The 25,946-nt window shown below is 50.1% G+C and overlaps 2 protein-coding genes across 8 annotated transcripts; both read right to left on the reverse strand.

Moving 5' to 3' along the window:
- Nucleotides 1-3,076: 3,076 nt before the first annotated feature.
- Nucleotides 3,077-25,830, reverse strand: LOC117903827 (rab11 family-interacting protein 1). Of its 7 annotated transcripts, XR_004649536.1 has the most exons (8): nt 25,465-25,830; nt 18,111-18,255; nt 16,789-18,031; nt 15,942-16,215; nt 15,330-15,484; nt 15,085-15,245; nt 14,329-14,653; nt 13,888-14,031 (listed from the first exon to the last, which is right to left on the reverse strand). XR_004649536.1 is itself a non-coding variant. In XM_034816278.1 (7 exons), coding segments are annotated over exons 1-7 (2,589 nt in total). In that variant the 5' UTR covers nt 25,496-25,830; the 3' UTR covers nt 3,077-3,098. The 7 variants fall into 7 exon arrangements, 3 of the variants coding, with proteins under 3 accessions (XP_034672169.1, XP_034672170.1, XP_034672168.1); XM_034816278.1 differs by lacking the exons at nt 13,888-14,031; nt 14,329-14,653 and adding exons at nt 3,077-3,100; nt 11,193-11,197 and having other exon boundaries at nt 15,942-18,031; XM_034816279.1 differs by lacking the exon at nt 14,329-14,653 and adding an exon at nt 7,203-7,224 and having other exon boundaries at nt 14,021-14,031; nt 15,942-18,031.
- On the reverse strand, nt 3,361-13,112 carry LOC117903828 (tumor necrosis factor receptor superfamily member wengen). The gene is made up of 5 exons (XM_034816280.1): nt 12,586-13,112; nt 6,980-7,550; nt 6,651-6,888; nt 3,848-4,033; nt 3,361-3,528 (listed from the first exon to the last, which is right to left on the reverse strand). The coding sequence occupies exons 2-5, from the start codon at nt 7,547-7,549 to the stop codon at nt 3,401-3,403; spliced, it is 1,122 nt and encodes a 373-aa protein (XP_034672171.1). The 5' UTR covers nt 7,550; nt 12,586-13,112; the 3' UTR covers nt 3,361-3,400.
- Nucleotides 25,831-25,946: the final 116 nt, after the last annotated feature.

Below are 25,946 nucleotides of genomic sequence, written 5' to 3' on the forward strand. Positions count from 1 at the left end.
TGTTGTTTGCAACTCTCAGTCCCGGGCCCCTTGAGCTGTGGAGGGGGGCTCTGAGCCTGGGATCCGGGGGTCCTCTGCCAACCGCCTGCCCATCCACCAGCTTCATTATCTAGCCAGGGAAAGACAACATCGCCCATAGCAGGCGACTGAGTTTTTGTTTAATTTTGCGTGCCGCAACGTGCAATTAAACAAAGGATACGGCAACGGCTCCAACACACAAAAGGACACAGGTAGGTCGCCATTTCAGGGTAAGTGCTTGAGGAATTTCCTTTGTGGGCAAAGTAGCTTTTCAGTGGGCTACATGGGGGGGTCGATTAAAGATCGTGGCCAATTTCGACTCTTTATTTTGCACGCATTTCAGTTTCATTTTTGTTGCTCCCGTTATCCCAACAAGAACCCACGCGAATTAGCAAAGTACGTCGCGGTACGACAGTGTGGGGCTACTGCTATCTCTTTCTCTCTCAGCAGTGCTAACTTGCTAAGCCGCTACCTGCGGCAATTGCCTGAGATGCACTCTCTTTCACACCCACACCCACACTCGAGAGAGCGCTTGCTCTCATAATTGCGCTCCTTTGGGCCTCTCTGAGCGAGTCTCACTCCATGCGCACACAAGTACCGCAATGGCAAACACAGACGCCAGGAACAACTGTAAATCGACCACAGAGATGAGACAAACACAGAAGAAAGAGTGAAATACAAAGACAGCAGAGATAAAGAGATAAAGAGACTGAAAACAGTGCCAAGGGGAAGGGTTTTCTAAGCAACAGTAACAGACAGACACAAAATTCACTGAAAATACTTGCATGATCCGACAGCGATCGCTGCAAACTTTTTGCTGTGAAAATAATTAAAGTACGCGAACTGTGTGTTTTCCTTAATTTATGGCTCATCTCTATCTGTTGATGATCCTTACTTGCTCTTCGGCACTCTTCGCATTTACACATGCTGGTGGCCGGGAAACTCATTTCCTCTTTGTGGGGGCGGGTTTGCCCATTCAAACGCTTCCCCCTGCCCTCGCGCAATGGTGCTTGCCGCTCGTTCGATCGTTTTGCAATTTTCTATTCGCATTTCCGCTGTGCTGTATGCATTCAACGGGTGTTGCTCGGCAACGGCAGCGTTTCTCGGCCAACGGCCAACGGCCAGCGGAAGCGAGCCAAAGCAGGCGAACACAATCACAAAGTCCAAATGCGCAGGCAAAGCGTATCAAATGCCAGGTTAGCCCGATTTGGACAGGTTGCCCAATGGCTAAGTGCCAGAAATGCCAAAAGACGAGCGACCAGCGACGTGCGCATTCCAATGGTCGGTCGGTCGGTCAATACAGTGCGGCCTTGTGGTCAGCGGACACCCCTTCCAGTAGTAGGTGGATATCCCATTCAACATTCGATATTTAATGTTCGGCATTGAGCATTTAGCAGTTAGCATTTTCCCCATTCCATTCCATTGCCGTGGCGCTATTTTTGATTCATTGACCATCACGTCCTCAAAAACGAAAACAAAAACAGCGAGGAGAAGAGAAGAGAAGAGAAGTGATACAAAATAGATACTCCACATGGAATGTGCTCGTATATGGGATGTGGGATGTGGGATATCTGTGGGATAGGGATTGATGGACAGCTGCAGTTGCCCCGCGCCCTCTTAACGCTAATGTTCACTTCCTTCCGCTCCTCATTTAGAACGACTTATCAGTTTCAAGTGCATCTTCCATCTGCCCCGTGCAGCTGTTGCGTATGTTCAAAATACACAAATGAGTTTGGCATGTGCCACTGAAATGGGCGCCACTGGGAGTTGAGGAGTAGACAACAGATTGCAGATCATGTCAGATCGATTATGGGAACGGGCCATGGACTCCTGCAGCAACTCTCTCTCTCTCTCGCCCTCTCTCTCTTCACTTGTTCCCCCCTCTCGACGCTCTTTTTGCTAATTTATGCCACGTCGCGGCTAATTAATTTCTGCTGGGGACCAGACCAGACCATCATGGCCGGGGTAGTCAACAACTATCTGAAATCAGAAACTCTCGCGCTCCGTGCATGGAATGGCCAATGGCCAATGGCAACGGGCAGGCCACTGGCTTTTCATTGGAAATGTTTTGCGCGTTTTTCAGTTGATTTTGCCATAGGCCAAAGGCATAGCTAAAGCTCCTCATCATCATCATCATCATCATCATCATCGTGCTCAGGCAGCGACAACAATCATTTAAGATTGTGTAACTGCAAAAACGCAAACAAGCAGCATTAATAAATGCAAAGGCATTCAACGTATGCCAGTCCCCCCACCCATCCCCATCGCCATCCCCAACCCCGCCGACTCTGACTGGACATTTTCAATGTTAACTCGGAGACAGAGAAATGCTCGAAAAATGCAAATTTCGCAAAGTGCACCCAATGCTGAACAGGGGACAGACGACGACGACTACGACTACGACGAGCTATTTCCATTTTCATTTTCATTTCCATTGAAAGACGTTTCCTGGCATGACATCTGTGCCCCAATCACTGAGCGAGCATTTGGCATTAGAGGGCGTGGCTCTCCCTGTAGATGCTGTAGACACTGTGGAGCTGCCTCAAAAAAGACATCGATCGACCATTAGATTCATAGAACATTTTATTGTTTGTTGTTGTTGCTGTTGTTGCACTTAAGAGTACGCTGCACATTCTGCTGCGATTACAGTTAGTTATCATTTATTATCGTTATCGTAATCGTAATCGTTATCGTTAACCCTACAAAAATTAAGCATTCGATTTAGCTCGAAGATGCGATCGGCTTGTGATTCGAATTAAATATTAGATATTTGTTTTTTCTTTTTTGTTTATATTTATATATAATATCTATGTGTGTGTGTGTGTGTGTGTGTGTGTTTTCGCGTATTAGCTGGATATGCTACCGATATTTGCTTGCTGTTGCCCCCCACCCAAAGCCCAGTCTCGCCACCCATCCATCGCTTCCCTCCGTTGCACGTCGAGTTCGATCGCCTTAATATGTACATTAAGTAGAATTTGTTAATCATAATACACGCATGTGTGTGCGTGTGTGTGTGTGTGTGTGTGTATCTGCTGTATATACAGAAACTTTTTCGCCAAGGATGCTGCTGCTGCTGCTGCTCCTCTCCTTCCTCCTTCCTCCTTCTCGCATTACAAACAAGTCAACATAACATTTGATTTAAATATTAGGACAAAAAAAAAGTTATATAGAGGATTGTGGTATTCATAATTATTAATTAATCAATAAGAGCAAAATATAATAATCATAATAATAGTAATAGTTCGATTTTCCCATTTGAATTAAGCTCTGTTTGGGGCCTGTGCTTTGTACACTCCGCTCTCCCCTCTCCCCCCTCGGTTGCTGCGGCTGCCTGTTTTCGGCTTGCTTGTTGCTCTCTTTCGCGCGTTCCAATGCCGATCGTTCAACCCTTGCCCATGCCCACGCCCACGCCCATTCCCATCATTCCGTTGTTCTCCTCGATGTACACATTGCCCGGCTGCAGCGTCTTCAGTATGCGTCGCTCCTGATGCTTGCCCTGGTGATGTTTTTCTGCAAGAGACAACCCAAGAGAGAGGATTAAAGAGAGAGCACGAGCAGCGGCAGCGGCAGCGGCCGCAGTTGGGCAGGCCACAAGCGTAGCTGTCACAATGGAATGGCACGGGGGGAAGCCAATTAAAATTCCATCCGCATGCCCAATCCCAGTTTCAGTTCTCCTCCCACTTGCATTTCGATCGAGGGACGTCGATGGGTGGGCCCATTAAGCGGCTATTGTCACCGCTCAGATCGTTTCATATCGATTTCCATCTCGATTTAAATGCAAATCCTGCAGCGGAGCAGACCCCCCCCCGGGCTCACGAAGGACACTTACCAGGCAGCAGCACATGTTGCGGCTGAAAGATGCCCGACTGTGCCGCTGTCGCCGCCGTCGTGGCAGCAGCAGCGGCCGAGGGCAGGCCACGCAGGGCATCCGCATTGCCAATGAAGAAGGTGCCGCCATCCAGGCTCTGCACCTCCGCCAGCTTCGCCATCAGCTTGGTCGACAGCTCCTCCACATCTGCAACGAGCGAAGGAAGGAAATGAGTCAGGAATGGCAGCCTTGGGACCGATCAATGTTTCAATATTTATGAAATGCTGCAGGAAATGGCTGGGGCGCAGGGGCAGGCCAATGTAAACAGCGGCGCGCTTCCATTCTTTCTTTTCTTTTGCCGCAGATAATTTATCATTTATTTATAAACCTTCTTCTTCAGCCGAAAATTAAGTTCCATTGCGCCTCGTCCAGCGTCCAGCGTCCATCGTCCATTTCTTTCTTTTTATTGTAAACAATCGCGCGAGCGAGCAGCCACGAAAAGCATTCGCTGCGGAAAAATCAACAAGCGAGGAAACCATTTTTCCAAATTTCCCAATTTTGCGCAGTTCCATTGGGAAATGTGAGGGCAGGGCAGGGCGGGGCAGGGGCACGGCGTGTGTGCTCTGCGTGTGCCTTGGGTAGCCGATTTCTGGTCCTGTTGTTTGGTTAAGACTTTCCATTTTCCGTGGAAAAACCATTTTGTGCGTTTCAGCGCTGGAGAATCTCTGGAAAATCTCTCACGGCAGCTGATTAGTAAATAAAAGCAACAACCAGCAGCGATGTAAATCAAAGGCCAGGCAACAAAAGGCAGCAAAGACTTTGATTTGGGGTTGGGCAATGAACAGAAGAACGAACCACTGCCAGAGCGGACTTGCCGCGAAAGTTCTGGCAGAAAGAAACCCGCAAGAAACCCAAAGGAACCCCAAAGGAACCCCAAAACGATCCTCTGACACGAACATCAGCTACATGCCCCTGTCCCTGTCCCAGCTGCTGCCCCTGCCCCTGCCCCTGCCCGACATGTTGTTGCTTCTATTTTTGGAGCGCTGTAAAACGCTGCGAACATTGTGGCACACTCATGGTGCAACATTTGCAACAGATCTTGCCAGTTTTAGCGCAGACCCCGAGGGCAGGCAGGCCCCAGTCGCCGAGCGCGTGCCACACTTCCATGTGGAGCTGCAGAGGAGGGGCTGGGCAATTGTCAATAGTTGCACTTGAATGCCGCCTGTGGCAGCCTGCACCTTCGTGGCAGCGCAGCAACTTCCTGTAGTGGCAGCAGCAGCTGGTCGATGTTCAATCATTGCTCAAGGGATTGGTGGGGGGACGCCTATTTATAGGCTGACTCCAGGCGGAAGCAGGCCAGCAATGGGCGTGGGCGTGGGCGTGGGCGTGATCGGGGGAGAAACACTTCGCTTCAAGACTCTTCCTGCCCTTACCCCCTCAGACTATTTTCATCTGTCAATGATCACCGAAATCTGCCCTGCCTTTGGGCATTTCCTGCCTTCAGCCTTTGCCCGACATGGAAACATGTTTTTCCGGCGCTGTGACATGATTTCCCAACTTTCCACACAAACATCCGCTTGTCCTTGAGCGGCAGCGGAGGGGGGAGGGGGGCAGGGGCTGTGGCAGCGACAGTTTTTACCTGAGCAAGTAGACAAGAGATGCACTTCCGGCAGAGGAGTGCGAGGGAGAGAGCGGCAGCTCCCCATAAATATTCCACGCAGCACAATTTTCACTTTTCCTCTGGCGTGTGCGGGGGGGGACACGTTGACACGCTCTGAATTATGATTACGCAAGAGATTTCCGTCTCAAAATGTATGGCTAGAAGCGGTGGAAGGATCCGCACTAAGGCTCTTTCCTTTGCTGCTTTTTGCAACTAATATTTGTCCGAAGCGGCAACATGTGGCGCCCGTCTGGACTACAACCACACAGCACATGGCACAAGGCGCAAGGCACAAGGCACATGGCACTGGCAGCAGCAGCCCAATTCCGAGCTCTGAGCTAGAAGTTGGACTCTCTCTCGCTGTGAGTTTGGACAGGCGATCGGCTCTGCCTCTCCTGGGGCCACAGCCAACCAGCGCAGCTCCAAATACGCGGCCACAGTGCCTGCCAATTGTATGTTCGCTCGGCTCGCTCGCTTCTCGCTTTTATTTTGCATGCCAAACGCGTCGCTGTTGTCGTTGTCGTTGTCGTCGCGCCAAATATTTGGACGATTCGTTCTACTTTGGCAGCAGGCGGCAGCACTCTCAGCCGAAAGGGGAGTGGCGGCGGCGGCGGCGACTCACGCACCTCACCTCTGACTTGGCGGCTCGTTAATATGCTCTGAGGCACAGCTCTGATGCGATCCGAAACCGAGCTGATACGATCCGATCCTCCACGATGCTCGTGCTCGTGCTCGTGCAACAATTCGCTGGAAGTCGGGGGAGTCGGAGACGTTTTGGCCGATGCCGTGGATGAGATTTTGGATTCCCAGAGCGGTGGACAGACGGTGGACAGGGCCATACATCAAAGTGTCTTGTTCTGGTGCCCGCGCGTCGCCTTATAAATATGTATTGCCGGGCTTTACCTTGTCGCCTTTAGGGCTCTGCCTCTGGGAGGGGCAGGTGGGGCAGGCACTTGGGCATGCGAAGCATGCAGCGCTTTGGGCATTCGGGGCATGAGAATTTTGTGATTTGAAGGCACAAGGGAGGAGGGGGGAGTGGATGTGCAACACGTTTTGCATTCACAAACAATGTGCCACCAGAGGCTCAGATGGAGAGAGAGCGTGTGAAAGTAGCGTGTGAAAGCAGCGAGTAGCGAGTAGCGAGTGGGGAAAAAACGAACCAACCTTGATCCAAGCGCCGCTCCATGCGTCGCCACTGTCGCATATGATGGATGAGTATGCAGGCAGCCACCGAGAAGAAGATCAGGCAGGTGAGCACGGCCACATAGAGTACGCCCGTCTGCCAGTCCAGGGCCCACGCGGCAGCCGCCTCCTCGTGCAGCTGCTGCAACTGCTCGTGCGTCAAGTGCTGCAGCGGGGCAGCATCCTGCTCAAAGTGCTCATACTCCGACGACTTTCGGCGCTGCAACAAGCAAAAAGAGAACAAAAATCAAAAATCAAACATGCAGCAGGAGCACCAGGCAAAGAAAGTTCTCGCTGTCTCGCTGCCTTACCTCCTTCCAGTTGGGCTCCGTCTTGGCGAGCACGACCCAATCGATCTTCAAGTCGTAGATGGAGCCGCAAATGGTGTTCGTGTGCAGCTGGCAGGGACGCAGTGGGATCATTTCGCCCTGGCAGACGGTGCAGGCGGTGCACCTGTCCCGCCCCGGGTCCCACCAGTGCTGTGGGGCGCAGGGTGAGCTGGAGGCAATGCCACCAGATACTGTTGCGGCTACGGCTGAGGCTGCTGCTGCTACTGAAGATGAGGAAGATGAAGCTGAAGCTGAAGCTGAGGATGATGCAGCATCTAGGCAGCAGCTGGTGGCCAGTAGCAGCAGTGCCACATAGGCGCTGGATGGCCCTCTCCACGTTCTGTTTGCTGTTGCTGCTTCATTGCTGATGTTGCTGCTGTTGCTGCTGTTGCTTCGCCTTCGTCGGCGCTTGTGAAATGTTTTGTTGCTGTTGCTGTTTCTGCTGTGGCTGCTAATCCTGCTAATCCTTTGGCTCGATATTATTCGTTTCGTTGCTGCTGCTGCTGCTGCTGCCGCTCCTTCCGAGCTATTTGGCAGTCTTGGCGGCATCATTCTGCAAAGAGAGGGAGATACGAAGCAAAGGACACATTTACTTGCTGCATTTTCATGCGAAAATTGTGCATTTTCCCAGGCCTGGTAGTCGGCACAGCTGGAGATCGCAGAAATGCAGGAGTGGAAATGCAGGGGGGATGCAGTCTGTTCTCTGTTCTCAGTTCTCTGTGTCTGTTTTGCGCTCATCATCAGCGCCTATAAAAATAATTCGCGCAACGGCAAACTAATAAACGGCCAACGGTCGTCGTCATGTTAATGATAATGCTGCTGATAATGCGACGACGACGACGCCATCTCTCCCATCCAAACATCAGAAACAGCAGCAGCAGCAGCAGCAGCAGCAGCAACAACAACAACAGTAAGTAGCAGCAGCAGCGACTGCTGATCATCATCATCATCATGATGATGATTGCGATCATAAATGCGCGTACAGTTTGCAATCAACTTTAATGGGGGGGTGCCGCTGCCGCTCTGCTCTGCCGCTCTGCTCTGCCTTTCTGCTCTGCCTATCTGCTCTCAAAGCTTCTGCCTCCGCCGCTTAGCCTTTCTGCTCTCTCTTCCTCCACGGCTTAGCCTTTCTGCCGCTCTTCCTCTGCCGCTCTGCTATCTGTCACTCTGCCGCTCTGCCCGCGACAGTCGCGTCCCGCCCATTGGAAGTTCATTGCTCAAAAGAGGCGTGCATTGTTTATGTGTTGTTGTTTTTTTTATTTGCAGTCTCCTTCTGTGCTTATGTTTATGTTTATGTTCTTTTCTCTGTTCTTAATCTGCGCACCCAAGATTCTCCTCCTCCTCCTCCTCCGATTCGATTCATTCCTTGACAATTCAACGATTCAAACTATTTTATGGGCATCGGAGGAGCCGGCAGGCACTACGATTATTATTTATGCAGCGAGTGTGACGTGACGCGACGCGACGGGATGCGGCGGGACGCAACGGAACGGACAAGCCAAAGCAGGAAGGAAGGGCAAGAGGAGAAGGAACAAACATAAAAATAAAATTTTAAAAATAGGAGGTGCAGAGACAGGTCCGTCCACTCCTGACTTCCGCTCGCCGGGGGGTTCCTAGACAGCGACGATCAGAGGGTCTCGTCTCGTTTTGAGCACTATCCAAAATATGCCATTAAGGGAGCGAGGGCTCCTGGGAGTTTATTAGAAGATTTCCCCTTCTCCCATGCCCATGCCCACGCCCTTACCCTTTGCCACTCCCTTTCCCGCTTCCTCTGATTCCGCTGGCAGCAATCACTTCCATTCATAACTCATTCACGAACTCTCTCGGGCGGGGGAAGGGCAGAGGCACTTGTTCGCTCTCGGTCTGCGCTCTGTGCGCACTGTTAAGCGGGGAAGCAGGAGGAAGCGAAGAATCGGAGAAGCGGCAAGCGGGAAGCTACCCTCAGAGCCGTAGAGCAGCAGCGCAGAGCAATGACAGGCCCGCGCGCAAACGTAGAAAACGGAACGGGGGAACGTGAAACGTGGAAACGTGAAACGGGCAAACGAGTAGGGAATAGCAGCAGCGGCACCGGCAGCGGCAGCAGCAGCAGCAGAATAGCAACGGCAACAGGAAGAAGAAATATTTAATTAAAATCAACCATTACCGTATGTCGCGTATGGCCACCACGTATGGTCGCCATAACCAGCGGGTGGGGCACGGGCATGGGCAGTGGCCGTGGCAAGTGCCTGCACAAGTGCTGCGGGTTGCCTGGGTTCATGGTGGGCAAAAGGGTTGACAGCAGCGCTGGCAAAGGGGAAGTGGAAGTGGAAGTGGATCGTAGTAGCAGATATTTGTACACATGATGGGATCAATCGATGGTTCGATCGAGTGAAATTGGCGGATCAATTGACAAACAAACATGCTAAGCAAGGGGCAGGGGCTCATTAGCATGAAAGCAACGTACCGACACGATCCACAGTCGATCGGTGGCAACAAGTGCCTTTTAGGTTGCGGGAGGCACTGTGGGGCCGTTTCGTATCGGAAGCCAGAAAACCACAAAAGGCATTTCCTTTGTCGCTTAAGCCTTTGTTTTCCCTCATTAAAATCGCATTTGATTTCGATTTGATTAGATTTTATTTTGGAGCCAAAGTTCCAGCTGCTTCCTGCCTCCCCCCCACAAGCATTCGTATTTATTTCAAATGGTTTCCAATAAGAATTTTGATCATGGCGAACACAAAAGGAGCGCCAATCGATGGCTGATTGCAGCCAGAAGATCGCAGAAGATCAGTTCAAAAAACACAGAGAAAAGATCAGTTCGAAGATGGCAGAGAAAAGACAAAGCCAAACAGGCAGAAGATCCACATATTTATAGCCCATGTGGCAGACTTCTGGGCCAAAAGAGGAGTTCTGGTTCTGGTTATGGAGGGGGGCAACCTCTGACAGACATTGAGGCAACAGCAGCAGCGGCTAAAGACTATTATTATTATGTCAGTGTGGCTGACTGGCTGACTGGCTGGGTGTGTATCTATAAGATACATTTTGGTGCGACTGCTGGCTGCCTCTTTTTTGTGTTGTTTCTGCAGCTCGTGCCTCGTGCCTCGGCTGCTTTTGTCGCCGCTGTCTGACAAACACAGCAACTGACAGTGACAGCAATTTAAATCATGTTGCGTTCCTCTTTTCCCTTTTTCTTTTCACTAATTGAGGCTGAGACTTGCGGCGGAGATCGCGAAGGTGGAAGCACCAAAATGGGTCACTTGAATGGGGATGCCCGAGCAGAAGCCACTGCCCAGCAATGTGGCAGATCTGTGGCATTATGGCCGCATTTTCAATGCAATGACCAAGAGTGTCCAAAAGGAACGGGCAGGGCAGGGCACAACTCACAGCACAGGCAGCCAAGCCAGCACTCGGAATAGTCAAATCCAACAAGGGTGAGGCCTGAGGGTCTGCGGTGGACGGGGGGAAATCGCGTGTATTTTTAACTTGCAATTTAAAATGAATTTCTCATGCGGCGAGCAAAACAGAAAGATCGGGCAGCAAAATGAATGGTGCAAAGCGGCAAAAAATCACAGAAATATAACGAGAACGAGGATCGAGGCACGAGGAACGGCAAGAATTGTTTTAGCTGATTTTCCAGCAAAAGGCTTTCCCTCTTTGGAAAGTTTCCCAGTTTATGCTGCTGCTGTCAAGCGCAGAATTTCTCTACAAGTTGGAATTGTTTTAGATTCTTGTCAAGAATTTCTACTTTCCATTTGAGGCTTGACAGCCAGGCCGCCCACTCGTTACCGCCATGGCAGAGGAGGGCAGAGGCAGCGGCAGCGGCAGCGACAGAGGCAGAGAGAATCCCAAAGAGGCGCGCACCAGGCAGAGGCAGAGGCAGAGGCAGAGTCCAACCGTCCAGCGCACAAAACGCAGCCAGAGATTAGGAGTGAAAGGGGGGAGGGACAGAGAGAGAGGCCGAGAGACATTTATTAAGCTGTCAGAATGAATGCTCACGAATTTTATGATGCTGCGCTGGCTGTTTGTTGTCTCTCTCTCTCTCTCTCTCTCTCTCTCTGTTTGTTGTGTAAATTCCAAAAAACAAAAACAAAACGCGACAAAACCATTAAGCACTTTTCATGGGCGGCGACACATGGGCAGGGGCAGAGCGGGCACTAAATGAAGCAAAAGAGTAGAAAATATTTCAAAACGCAACCTGATCCAGAGCCAGAGACACGACAACAGCTCAGAGATCTGTGATGCCATCGAAACTCCATCCCCCTTGCTCACTCGAAGTGCAAATCATCGCTCGAAGATCAGCGTTAGAGCCGCAACAGAAAACAATTAAATGCCAAAAGTGTGATCGACTGTGGGCTGTGGGATAAACTGGAAATCGATGCGCTGTCACGGGCACAGACGGTGGGGCCAGCGGCGCTGCATAGAACTTATTTTTGACATTTACAAAAAAGAGGAGCGTGGGCAGAGGCAGAAGCAGTAGCAGGAGAGGAGGATCGCTGGGTTATGTAAGCAACGTTTAGAGCAGAGTTCAATGTGTTTTGTTTTTTCTATTTATTTACAGCCTCAAGGAGGAGCAGCAGCAGCCGCGAGCACAAGTGCAGACTCTCCTCTCGTCTCTCTTTCTCTCTCTCTCTCTCTCTCTGTCCCACACACACATTTAGCCCTTTTTCCTGCCATTTCCTTCCGCTGACTTCTGGGCTTTGTGGGGGAATCTGCTGCTGCTGCTGCTGTGTCTGTGTCTGTACACAAACACACATACATTCATATGTACATTTATCCATTAGTTTGGTGCGTCGTCTGTTTTGGCAGCAGCCCCCCAATGCTACAGCAGCCAGAGAATCTGCCCAACGCGCTGCTTGGCATCATCAGTTCGTCAGTTCATCAGTTCGTCAGCTTGTCAGTCGTCTGCCTGTCTCTCTGTCTGAATCTATATAGGGGTATATGTACATATGCATGTTGTATATGGCGGCAGGGTCTGATTCTGGATTCTGAATTCTGAATTCAGATTCCGATTTCGTCTCTTCGCTCGCTTTTATTTTTTTTTCTCATTTTCATTTCGTTTTGTGTCTTTTTGTTTCTGCTGCTGCTGCTGATGCCGCTGCACGGCGGCACACAGAGGGCTGCCACTGTTTCTACACTCGATTTATATTTTTTATCATTTGATTTAATTCAATTCCATTCCATTTCGGTGTGTCCGCGTCCGCGTCTGCCGTCTGCTTCTGCTTCTGCGCTTCGGCCGTTCCCCTCCCACTCCCACTCCCACTGGGGCGGAGATCATCAGCAGCGGCAGCGGCAGAGCAGAGGCAGGCAGCGTGATCAACGGCGGCAGCTTCCGAAACGAAACGAAACCAAAACGAATCCGAATCCGAACCGGGCACAAAATCATAAACCATAAACCATAACACACAAAAACATAATGTTCCGTTCTGTTCTGTTCTGTTCGTGGAACGCACACTCACACACGCATACATATGTGCTCGTGGATAGAGACACGCAAACATAAAGATCTCTGCTCGAGCGATCGCTGCCCGCTTATGTGTGTGTGTTTGTGCGTGTGCGCTTGTGTTGTTGGAGGGGCATTGGGCATTGGGTCTGCTGTCGAATAAATCACTCACTTTTTTTGTCGCTTTTTTTTCGCTCGTTTGTTTGTTTGCTTATTTGTTTGTTTTCTCTCTCTCCCTTGCGCCTTCAACCTGCGGCGTGCCTCATATTTGCAGGCTCCTCCGATCTGCAGGCATTGCTGGTTGCTGGTCTATGGTTGGCCGATCGATCGATCGATCAATGGCACTCAAATGCAGTCAATCGTCCGGCGATCAATCCAATAAGTTGCACAATTTCCGCTACACTTTTCGCTTCGCACTTGTGGGGAAACAGTAAAAAAAAATTAAACGCACAATTTCACTTTCTGTTGGTTTCGTTTCTGGGTTTAGGCTCCCCTCCAAGGGCCGACGCGTTAGAACGATTTCGAAAAAAAAAAAAGTACTGTGAGCTGACATATAGTGAGCGATCCGCACGGTGTTCGGTCGGTCGTTCGGTTCGACTGTGCCGGTGCAATCGAGAAGTATGACTGAATGAAGAAAATATTGAGTGCACCCACCCATTCACGCGAAACATTCGAAATGCGGCGCGTTGATATACCAGCAGACCACCAGAGCTGAGCAGCCAGCGCGATCGATGGCTATTTATATCGATATATCGATCGCGCCAACTTGCTATCGGCTGCGCAAAAACAACAGTGCTGTGCAACGGCACTAATCGATTGGTCTGCTGCTGAAGAACTATCAGCAATACTATCGCTGGGTTTACCAATAGAATGCAGCCCTGACAATAGTCGTTGGCGCCAATGGTATGAATTTTGAAATAAATTCCAACGAAAATGGTTGCTTGTATTAATATTAAAATGTTTTTATTCTGTTTGGGTGTATATATATATATCAATAGGTAAAATCATTGTATGTATCAACATATTAAACTGCAGCCACTTAACTCCTCTTCCTCCTATCACTTAAACGCTAAAACATAAATAATTTAGGACCTTATTTCACTAAGGGGGAAGGGGTTACACAATTTGACATGCAAAAAAAAAAACTAAAGAACAAACAGACAAAAAAAAAACAAAACAAATACTTTTAGGATAATTTCAATCAATCGATACACGACAGACGTTAGACAAAAGGCCAATTTGTGTTGCCGCTAGCGATCGTTACACATCGTTCACATGTATGGTACAAATAATTTAGTTTAGAGTTAATGTTTGGAGCTCCACGGGGAGTACGAGGCTTGCCACGCATCTCTTCTGTTCTCCTGCTTAACATCTATGTGGATTACACGTGTACAAATAAGTTTCCCTTTTTCTTTTCTCTCAGTTACTTAAATTAGTGTTAGAAAGCACTTGAATTTCGCTGTTTTTTTTTTTGTTTTTTTGGCGACAAAAGGCAACTTGGTGTTCGATTGTTTTTACATTTGACATGCAGGATGTAGTAGATTGCAACTGCAACTGCAACAACTCCTTCGCGGGAACTGCAACGCGACGACAGGTTGCGGCTGGGGCTGCTCAACCGCTGCAAGACAGAACCAAATTCGTGTATTAATATCACATAAAGCTTTGATCAACTACAGTTATCAATGGAAGCTACAAATACAAACGTAGGTGACGTAGGAGTAGGAGCAAGAGGGAACCATCAAAAGACCACCAACAACAGTTAAGCGAAAGAGAGATAGAAAAAGAGAGAGCCAAACAAACAAACAGAGCGAGAGAGATATTAGAACAGAGGCTGGACAGATGGCGCAGGGATCGAATGTGGAATGTAGAATGAGGCGACACTTGAGGCGACAGGTGGGAGTACGACGCTGCTTACTTCATCCAAAACGGGACTTCACGTGAGGGCCTGGACTTTGCTTCCTTCTCTCTCTGTGTGTGTGTGTGTGTTTACTGCCGGACTTCTTCTGGTTTCTGCTTTCTGTTTTCTTCTTTCTTCGTTGAGTGTCGCGCGCGCATTGTGTTGGGGTCATTTGGTGGTTGGTTGGTTGGTTTGTTGCTTGTGTTCTTGTTGGTTGCTGTTTGTTGTGGGTCGTAGTGTTGGTTAAGTGCTAATTAAATGCAAAAACTTTGCAACATGCACAGCGCGCGCGTTCGGCCACATTTACTTTAGAAAGTCATTCATATTGATGTAGTTTTTATAACTAAATAAAGAGGAGAGAAATAATCACAAGAATGCATTCGGTTAACAAAAATTAGGCAGAGAAAAAGAACACAAACAGAAGGAGAAACATTCAGATGTGGTGGGGTGTGTAGGGTGTGGAGTGTGGGCTCTGTGTGGGCTGTAGGGCTGTGTGTGTGGATTGTATTGGTGTTTGGGTTGATGGATTAGAGACACAAGACAACAAGAACAAGTGCAGATCGTACACATCCAGAGTTTGTGGTATTTGTTCGTTTTAAAACAAAGAAATTTTGCATTTAAATTTTGAGCTTTGAGCGCAGCGCTCTCCTGCACTTCGTTTATCCTTTGCGGAAGGAAGGCAGGCGAATGCCCTTCAAGCTGAACGAGTTCAGTGCACGAAAACGGCACTGGATATGGGTGTGCGCCTGCGCCTGCGCGCGGCCTGTGACGAACCTTTTGGCGGATGTGGTGCGCGAGTAGGGATTCTGTAGGATCTTCGGGTGTGTTTCCATAACGCGCAGCAGCAGATTATCCAGATAATCCTCCAGCTCCTTGACGCGCTGCCGCTGCAGCAGTGCCTCGTTCTCCATGCCATTGGCAATTAGCATCAGCTCCTGCGCAAATAACAGAGTTAAAGATTGTACAGAGAACAGAAAGAGAGATCGATCGATCGATCGATCGATCGATCGATTGCTTACCTCCCGTGACTTGCCCTCGTACTTCTTGGCCAGCTGTGCGGAGATCTCTGAGCGACGTTCCGCGTGCGAGCCACCAGACTTTTCGTGGCCAATGATAATGCGCTCCGTGGACTTGGGACTGGGCGAGCTGCTGCCATTATCGTTGCTGTATTTATCTGTGTAGCAGAGAGACAGAGCATTAAAAACGGTTCAAGTGGCACAGGGCACGAGGTGGCATGAGGTGGGGCTTGGTGCTCGCAAATCACTGGCGGATGCAACAAAAACAAAACAGAATACAAAGATGATAGCAGGACAAATGGGAGAAGGGCAAGGAGAAGAAGGAGTAGAAGGATGAAAGGAGTTGGGAGGGATAAACAGGTATGAAAGGATGTTCGGCTGCTCCCGCGCCCGACAGTTGACTGCGGCGTTGACTGGAAATAGCTTGATTCGGTTTCGGTTTCGGTTTTCGGTGTAATCCGCCAGCGAGTGCACCGCACTCCCTGCCTGCCCGCCTGCCTGTCCGCCGATTGTGCATGAGAGAGAGGAACAGAGGAACGGATTGTCTGGCTCTTGGATTTGGATCTGTTTTGCGTATCTGTTTTCGCTTCGTTTCGGGGGGGTACAACAGCTCACCTCGCTTATTGCCGTATTTGAACTTTCCCAGACGCTTCTCACGCCCGCTGCCGCTGCCATTGATGCCGCCGCTGCCGTTCGTTTGGAACTCCTTGGGCGACTGTTCGGGCGTTAGGAAATTGTGCTCTGGCTCTGGCTCGAGTTCTAGTTCTAGTTCTGCCTCTGGTTCGGGTTTGGGTTTGGGTTCGGTTTCTGGCTCCGCCTCCTCTAACTCCGCCGTCAACTGCAGCTGCCGCTGCTGAGGCGGCGGTGGCAGAGGCAGCGGCAGCGGCTGCTCCTCCTCCAGTGACGTGGATCGTGTGGCAAAGGTAAGCAGCCGCTGGTCCTCCTCCCAGCGCTTGGCCTCGCGCCGCCGCTGCTCCTCCAGCAGCTCCTTTTGGCGCTGCTCTTCCGCCAGCTCCTGCCTGAGGGCAGCCTCCTCGACGCGCAGCCGCTGCTCGTTCAGCCGCAGCTCGGCCTCCAGGCGTGCATCTTCCTCGGCGCGCTGCTGACGCGCTTCCTCCTCCGCTCGCTCTGCCTTCTCCGCCTCCGCCCTGAGATCCAGCAGCGAGCGGGGCTGCGGCTTTGGCCTTGCTGTAGGCGTTGGCATCACAGCCTCCACATCCAGATCCTCGAGCTCTGGCTCATCGGCAAAGATGGCCGTGCTGTTGCGCTGCTCGAACTTGGCGAAGCTCGCGTTGAACGCATCAAAGTTGCGCTGCTCCGCGTCGGGCGAGAAGAGCGAGGAAGAGTTGCTCACGGATGGGACGGGGACGGGCACAGGGACAGGGACTGGATCTGGAGCTGGTGCCCGCACCGGTATTGGGGGAGCAGCTGCCTTGGTGGCCTTTGGCTTGGGCTGCGGCACCGGCAGCGGCAGCGGCAGCGGCATCTCCTCTTCATCGCTGTCCGAGGACGAGCTGGAGGAGAGCTCAGACGGTGGGGGCAGCGGTGGCGGTGTCTCCTGCACGCTGGCTGGCAGCGGTACACGCGACTCCCAGCTGCGACGCTTCAGCGAGTCGCTGGTGCCAATCTCCAAGCCACCGTACAGCTTTGACGCCCACTCATCCTTGTCGCTGTCCAGCGTCTCCTTATCCTTTGGCTTCCCTCTCTCCCGTTCCTGTTCCCTCTCCCTCTCCATTTCCAGTTCCTTCTGTTTCTGCTGCTCCTCCTCCTCCTCCTGCTCCAGCTGCAGCTGTGGTATGCGCGGCGGCTTCGAGGGAGGCGGCAGGGTGCGAGCGCGTACACTGAAATCGATCTCAAGCTGTTCCATCTCCGCACTGATGGGCGCATCCTCATCGAGCGTCTGTGGCATTTTGGGCTTACCTCCGTGATGGATCTTTCCCACGCCGTTCCCAATCCCAATCCCGTTCCCGTTCCCAGTCCCCAAACCATTGCCATTGCTCAGCAGCGGCGAGGGATTGCGGGGCGCAAAGTTGGGCGCTCCTCCTGCTCCACCGCCCACGGTGGCTGGTGGCGGCTGCAGCCCGGAACGCTGAATGTTCAGCGAGCTGCCGGAGCTCTTGTGCGACAAATTGTCAAACACAAACTCATCCTCGTCCTCGCTGATGACGCCGGGATCGGCCTCGCCGGCACGCTGCCCGCGGCGTCGGCCGCTGCCACCGGGGCCGCCGGTGGAGCTGTTCGGGGTGCCGATGCTGGCAAAGGAGCCGCTGAAGGAGCTGTTGTCATCGCCGCCGGCATCCGCGTGCTTCTTCTTGCTGCGCAAATGCAGCTTGGAGCTCAGCGAGCCGGCCAACTTCTTGATGCTCTTTCGCTTCTCGCCGTTGCCGATGGACAGCAGGCTGCCGCCCACAGAGCTGGCCAGCTGCCCGATGGAAGACTTGTGCTTGTCCTTCTTGCTGAGGTCCGTCAGGGAGCCGGACTTGACAACGAAGCAAATGCGCACCTCCAGCTCGCCGCGCTCCTTGTTCTTCTTCTCCTTGCCCGGCTTGCTCTCCAGCTTGAACCACTTGGTGCGCGGCCGATCGTACACGTCCATCTCGTTGAGCGGCAACGTTGCCTGCCCCAGGAACTCATCGATGCCCAGATTATTGCGATGCAAGCAGGTCAGTGTCAGCTCTGCCCGATTGCCCTGATCGGGAATTTTCCTGAAAGAAGAAACGAAAGGGAAGACGAACAGTAAGCGCGAGTGTCTGGCTGGACTCATTCTGTGATTCATTCACTTACAGCTCGCACTCCTCATTCCAGTCGACCTTCGTCTCGGACTTGTCCTTCACCGACGTCTGGTACTTCTCCTTGCCGAGGGCGATGGTGACAAAGCAATTGTTGGTGCCGTTCTTGCCCTTGGTGAGCAGACCCCGCGCCCGGTGCACTGCAACGAGCGAAATGTTTGATTAGATCTGGATTATGGATGAGCAAGAGCTGGCGACGGACGAGTTCCATGCATAAATGTAACTGGGGAGGCGCCGGCGCAAAACAATGGCTGGCCGCGGGAGTGGCGGGAGTCGCGGCCCCAAAAATGCTGCCTTTGCGGTTTGCGTGGCTTTCATATCTCCAGCTCCAGCTTCAGCTTCAGCTTCAGCCTCGCCGGATGCCGCTGCCATCGCGAGGTCACGAGGCGCTCGAGTGAAACTTTAAGTTTGCTTTGGTGGTGGGGTCTCGTTTCAATTTCCAGCACCAATTTCGGGCAAGTGAATCACTCGAGCGAGAGCTGCGACAAATGCTGGCTTAGATTTGCCAAACATTTCGGCAGAGACCTCGCGGCTGGCTCACAGCTAAACCTCCGCTCTGCTCGCTGCTCGCTGCACAGCTGCCGGAAATGGAAATTAAATTGAAAACGAAGACGCCAGAGGGCAGAAGGCGACAAAACAGAAATTAAGTCATTGCCAGAACAGACATTCTGGCCAGGCCGGACCGAACAAGTGCAAGGTGGGAGGCAGGCGCTGGCTATTTTTAGGTCCGGGAAATGAAATGAACTCCTCCAGATGCGGAAGGCGTCGGCGGTGGAGTAGTCCCACGATTATTATTCGATTGTTCGATTACTCAATTACGCAGCATAATTATGCTTTTGCGCAATGCTCCCCCACCCCGCCGCTGCTAGCCGGAGAAATTGCGCCAATGTTTCGTAACAACAAAAAACACACAAAACAATTACGGCGCAAAAGCGGCAAAGTGAAAAGCGTTTTGCGGCGGCGGCGGCGGCGTCTGCACACGAACATGTCGCTGCAGAAAAAAACAAAAAACTCACGTAAAAATGCACATATGTACATATGTAGTTATGTACATCATTATGTACATACATATGTACATCATAGCAGAGAAACATCACTGTAGATTTTCTTAATATTTTTCCAATTTCCGTTTAGATTTGTTTGGTGGAGCGACCGAAAGCAGATGTTCCCGCAGGTTGGACACTGCCTCATAATTATTATCGCATTAACCGTTTTTTTTCCTTCCATCTACCGCCCGTTAGCGTTTATTTTTCTTTGGCCGGCACATTCACGTCGCGGGGAACGCAACTTAAGCCAATTTGGGAAGTTTTTTTGTCGCCTCCGCTTCTTCGTCTTCTTTGTCACCGTAATTGAGGTTAAAGACGATCCGGAACAGACAAGAAGTCTGGATGCTATCGATAATCCACAATCCCATTACAGCTACCCCACTACTCCCCCCTCCCACCTGTAAGTCATACACAGCGGCTAACGTTCGGCCACATGCGCATCTTCAAACTCTCTTTTGTGCGGTCTCTCTCTGTCTCCCCTTGTGCCTGGTGCCTTGTGCTGGCAAGCCAACCAAGCAACGGTAAACGAAGTAATGGCTGTCAATAACCCGCCCCTCGGCATCGGCGTCGGCGGCTGCAATTTTCCGCAATTTCGAGAGCAGCTAGCTGCTCATCGGCGGAGAAACATGCAAATCCAGAGATCGATGGACTCTCATATGAGCATGCATACACACATGCATACATACATACATATGTACATATTTACATGCATGTGTACGTGTGTATGTGCATATGGAAAGGCATCGCGTCGCGTGGTACCCCCCAATCCACCGAAAATAGAAATGTTAAATGGCAAATGGCAAAAGGTAAAGAAATAAACATGGCAAACAGCGCCAAAAAAAAGAAACGGCAGAAGATGGAACGAGGAGAGCTGAGGCGGGCGATCCACCGTTAAGTTGGTCCGCTTTTATGGCCACCTCTCAGCCGCGCGCACAGTGGGTCAAGTGTGCCATTCAGCCGGTCACTCTCATCAAATGTGTGAGCGCTGAGCGCTGATCGAATCAACTGATAAATGCAACCCACTGTGCAACGTGGGCATTGGCGTCGAATTTAGCATTTAGTTTTCGCTTTTTGTCGCACCACGGGACCCCGGCCTGGGCAGAGCACAGCAGAGCAGATGTGGGCCGACGCCGCCGCTAGCTTTGTCAAGAGAGACGCCATGTTGGAGACGAGAGCGAGATAAAAGTGCTGCCAAAACAGAAGCCCCAACCACTTTTTGCACTCAATTCCTCAATTCAATTTTGCGCGAGTTAGCGTAATTGAGAGTTTGTTTGGTCCGAGAGAAAATAGAGGGCTGACTGGGCTGGCTGGCGTCATCAATGAACGTAGGCGCACCCACACACGCACACTGATGGTGGGGGAGGTGGAAACGAAAGCGCTTCGCGATGCATGCGAGAAGGTCGCATCGAATTGTTTTTCATGTTGGAGGAGACGCGATCCGATCCTCCTCCTATCTAACGGAAATGTACACTCGTATTCCAATCGTCTGTCTGCTCTCCCATTACTCACGCGCAAACAATTGGTTTTACGATACTTATAAATAAAGTTTGATCCAATTGCAATTATCTAACAAAAACATGGAAACAAGCCCCTCTAGTGTTATCTCTCTTCTTCAGCTTTAGGGATCAGGAATCATTGATTAGTCATTGAAATGGAACTCCGCACTACCACAACGATATCTACCGGGGGAGGCAGTTGACTCATTTCGCGTTCGTTTCTTGTGGCCCACATTTCACACCAATAAACTCCGAAAAAAAAAAACATAACGGCGACTCAGAAAAAAAAGATAAATTCCCAGCGGTCAGCGCCAGTGCTCGAAGTGTTCCGTTTGCTCCCGCGGGAACGAGCAGAGACAGACATACAGAAAGACATCTCTATGTATCTCGATCATCGATTTATATGGATAAGAACTTTAGTTAGATATAAGCTAAGGTTTGTTCTGTTTTCCTGTCGATTACAACAGAGAGAGAGAGAGAGAGAGAGAGACACAGATAAGACAGAAACAATGGCTGGTCAGATGGATGTCGGCTGCACCTTTATTTTGTTGCTTTATGCGACCCCGTGGGCCCATTGTCATCGCATTTTGTTAACCTTTGTGGCTTTTGCTTATCTGTGTGCGCGAGTGTGTGTGTGTGTGTGTGTATTTGTGAGGAGGGGTCAACTGTTGGGTTAATTAATTTCAATGAAATCATTCTCAGTCTCTGCCTTTTGCTCTCAACTTGATTGTCTTTCCCCCTGCCACTGCTTGATGCATCTGGTGGCTGCCGCAATTCCCCCAACCACAGGTGACCACACTTTTTTCACTAATTTTTCATTTTCTCCCAAAGAGAAAATACTCCGGTGGCAGCAAGGGAAAAATAAGTTTTGGTTTGCTTCATCTGCCAAGACAAATCTCATACCATGTTTGAGTCATGGCGACTATTCCCATAGCTTTTCTCTCTCTCTCTCTGCATTAGAAAATGAAATGGGTTCATGGACATGTACATGGTTAACCGCTCTTTGCCGCATATATAGGGCACCAATCAGATCAGTATTTATGGCCATATAGCGAGCCCCCGGGCGGAGAGTGGTGCAACAATCCAATTCCCCTCCTTTTTCGTTGCTCCATTATGCATACATAAATGTAGAATTCCCAGCACGCACTTGCCGAGAGACTCTGTTTCATGTTCCACTTTCGGGCCGCTGCCGCTCTCTGTTTATGCGTGTGTGTATGTGTGGTGGTGGGGGGCGTGGCAGCATGCCAAAGAAAGACACAAAACAGACGACGGCAAAAGAGTTTGGTGTGCTGTGCTGTGCTGCTGCCGCCGGAGGCCAATGCTCCTCGGAGGCATCCGCACGCATGCTAATGAGGCAATACCGCACTTGGTAGACCCTCTCTTTCTCTCTCTCTTCGGTCAGACTGAGAGAGATCAATTTTCCATTCGTGCGCTGCTCTGACCTGCCCTGCTGCACCTGCACCCTAGGAGCAACTAAGACCATTGGCCAGGGCAGGGATCGTCGAACTGTGGCCTAATCCACACACACACACAAACATAGAAGCAGCAGCAGCAGCAGCAGAATTACCACCAATAATTATAATGAAGCGCATGCCATTCAATTTTGCAACAGCAACAGCAACAGCAACCAACAAACAGTTTGAAATCGTGCGAATATTCGAATAAAATCAACTCTTGATATTTACCGTTCAATTGCCCACCCAAAATACCCTGGCAAAAGGTATGATCGGAAAGACATTTACGATGCCATTTCAATACATAATTAATTTATGCTTATTTCGATGTTTTCTATGCTTCTCCAGGGTATCTAAGCTATCGACCCTGCTCAAATGTTTTGCCATTTACATTATTATTATTATTATTTTGATGCATAAATAATTTCTTGCATTTGCAGTGGTTTTCCAGTGCGGTTGGATTTGGAAATTATAAACAGACTCTTACCCCCCTCTTTCCCCACACACCAAATGAAAGGCAATTAACATGAAAACATTGGAGGATGGGGGATTGGTGGATTGGGGATCATTGCATGCTTTGAATATAAATGCAAAGAGGCAAAAGAATCTTGACTCGTCTGCTCCCATCCCAATCCTAATTCCAGTGCCAGTGCCAGTGCCAGCATGCATATGCATGAGGGGAACAACAGGCAGAGGTGAGAACTGGGAGATGTGGCTACCGCTGGTGCCGGTGCCTGTGCCGGTGCTATTGCTGATGCCGTTGCCGGCAGGCAGGCAGCTGGAGGCAGCAATTGGCCCCAAGGAATGTGGCCAGCAACTCAACAAGCCACAAGTCAACGCAAACTGGAAAATAATCAATTGGAGACCCGCAATCGCAGAGTCAGAGAGTGGCTGGCAGTCGCAGTTGCAGTCAGAGATGCGATCCCATACCTGTTTTTCCCCTCCATCTGTTCTCTGTGTCTCTCTCTCTCTCTTTCTCTTTCTCTCTTCCTCCCTGGCGAATGGCACGGCTAAATGGGTCGGGCAATGAAACGTAACTGTTTCGCACAAGTGCATCGAGGAGAGCAACATTAAAACGGTCCACGGCAGAGGGTGAGTTGGGGAGCTTAAAAACGGAAAGAAGTGGAACGGAGGGAGAGGTAGCGGAAGCGATAGGTGTGTAAATCAGAGCAATCTCAGGACGCCATCACCACACTCTTACGTGACCAAAATGCACGTCGCTGCCTCTCCTCTCCTCTCTTCCAGAGGGTATGCATTATCAGAACGGTCTCCTTATCGATCCACCCCACACACCCCAACTCTACCTCCTGCCATACACAAACATAAAGAACTACATCAGAGCGCATTCCTGCACGAATCGTTATCGATATCGAGAGATGGACAGAGATGGGGGGAGCGCTCCATGCAACCAAAACGGTTGCAAAACAAAACCAAACAAAATCGAAACTAAAAACGGAAATGTGTTTGTTTGGGTTTGCTTGGCTGCCCGCCGCATTGCACAATATCCTCAGGAAATTTGAGGTGTGTGTGCGTGCTTGTGGCCAAGTGAGTGGCCGCCAAGAATTTACGGCTAAAAATAACGCACGCAATTAGACAACTTCGAGGTGGAGGCCCGAAAGCCCATGGGCGCAGAGCTGGGTTGGATAAGAATGCCGCAAACTTCCTACCCGCTCCAAAATTCAGGCGGACACTCATAGTTCCAGGTGGGTGAGGCGGAGGGAGGGTCGAATGATCTAATAGGTCGGAACGGGATTTCTGTTTCGAACAACATTAAAAGCTCCAGACAGCTGTTTCCCCGAGCTTCAGGCGTGCGCTCATCTCGAGTGCAAATATTGACACGAGAACAGATAAGTCCCACTCGTTCTGTGCCTGTGTGAGTGTGTATGTGTGCTAAGAGAGAGAGTGCAAACAAGACCTGATGAAGGAAACCAACGCACGACAACAACAGCAACAGGAGGGAGAGAGAGATTGATTTGTTTGCCATTCGACGTGTGACGTCAATGCTCTTTGTGGCTGCTGCTGCTGCTGGAATTAAGCATTGCGAGAACTGTGCAAACGGCAAAACGAGACAACAGAAGACAGAACAAGATTGAAAGAGACGACAAAGAACACAGAGCTGATAGCTGGTGGGCAAGTTCAAGGTGGAAAGGCAGGCGTGGGAGCAGCACAGCACAGCACAGACCAGACTCCATTTCCCATCTCTCTCTCTCCCCCCATTAAATATACATATACTATGTAAATAGCTGCAGTTTCGGCGCTCTCTCCTCTCAGCCTAACTGTTTATTTGTCAAACTTTGATTCAGCACCGATTCAGCTCTCACACCCACACACACACTTTACCAGCAACCTGTGTGCGTGCGTGTTGATTTATCGAAACAAAGCCTCATCTCTCGCATTCTCCTCTACCTGTTTCTGACTATCTGCATAGTTTACGTTCCTGAAGCTTTCGCAACAATTTATGAGTCATTTGCTTGGGCCATTAAGCTATACATTACACAAACACATAGCCATGTGAATTTTAGTTGGAGTTAATTACTCGATATTTGTTTTCATAATTATGAACAAGCGGCGACACACAGAAAGAGAGGGAGAGAGAGAGAGAGCGGCAGCTCTTTCTGTGTTGGTCACGAGTAACGAGCGCTTGAATATTTTTGCACGAATTTCTCATTGGAATTCAGCCCTGAAGCAAACAAAACAATGAAAACATAAACACCAGCGCAGGGCTGCATTGAAATCAGCAGAGGTGGTATTGGTATGTGCGAGAATGCGAATCAGAGGGAATGGGGGAGTAGAGAAATCACCATCGACCATTAACCATTTGGAATGATCAATCACTGCGAGATTCGTCGCGAATTGAAGAGAAGACAGTGGACCTCTCCTTATGACAGCAACTCTCTGTGGCTATGAGTAAGCAGCGGAAGGACAGACAGACGGACGGACGGTAGGAGAGACGTACACAATCTTATCAGACAGCGCTTGCTCCACTCCACTGATAGAAATAATCACGAAAGGCAGAGGTGGCTTCCACTGGCAAAAGTAATTGGAGGGGTAAACTGTGGAAAGAGTGCAGCGGAGGGAGAGGGCTTCGAAAAAGTGAAATTTCAAATAAGATGTCGGCATAGGTACACCGCGAGAGCACAACAGAAACGACTTAACTGTTGTCTCTCTGTCATGACAATATTTAAGCACTCTCACACACACACACACAGGCATGCATGAACAAATGCAAGCAGCGGACCAATACAAACACACACTAATAGAAACGAGTTTAATTTTTAATGCGATTTATTTGCCATACTAAAAACATTAGAGGCAAAATGACGACAACGACAACGGGTGCCTGTTCCACTTACCCGTTACATTGCAGTGTGTGGGACTCCACATGGCACCCTGTATTACGCTGCGTAGTGGTATATTTATGTATGCAGGATTTTGTTCACTTTCCCAGGACCTTCTCGAGACGCTAAATTCCTATATTCCAGTTGCAAGTGTTGTATGTTGGTTTGTATTTCTATATTCTGTCACACATCAATAACACTGGCGTTTGACACATCCGCAGCAGGGCCAACGATTTGTCGTATTTTGTTTGTTTGTACTTTGTGTTGCCTGCACGCGCCACGAAATTGTCGAAAAATGTAAATTTGTATTTAAAGAGTATAAAAAAAAAAGGAGAAAGGCAAAAGGCGCAAAGACACGCGTGCCCGACCGAGTGTTTGGAATGAATGCAGCGAAATTATCGATAGAATATACCGTCAGGGCCTCGCAAATATACCAAAATATACCATTGAATCTTCAAAATATACCGTAAAATATACCGTTGCTTAAATCAGATTCC

The sequence above is a fragment of the Drosophila subobscura genome, chromosome A (assembly GCF_008121235.1).
Source record: "Drosophila subobscura isolate 14011-0131.10 chromosome A, UCBerk_Dsub_1.0, whole genome shotgun sequence".
NCBI lineage: Eukaryota > Metazoa > Arthropoda > Insecta > Diptera > Drosophilidae > Drosophila > Drosophila subobscura.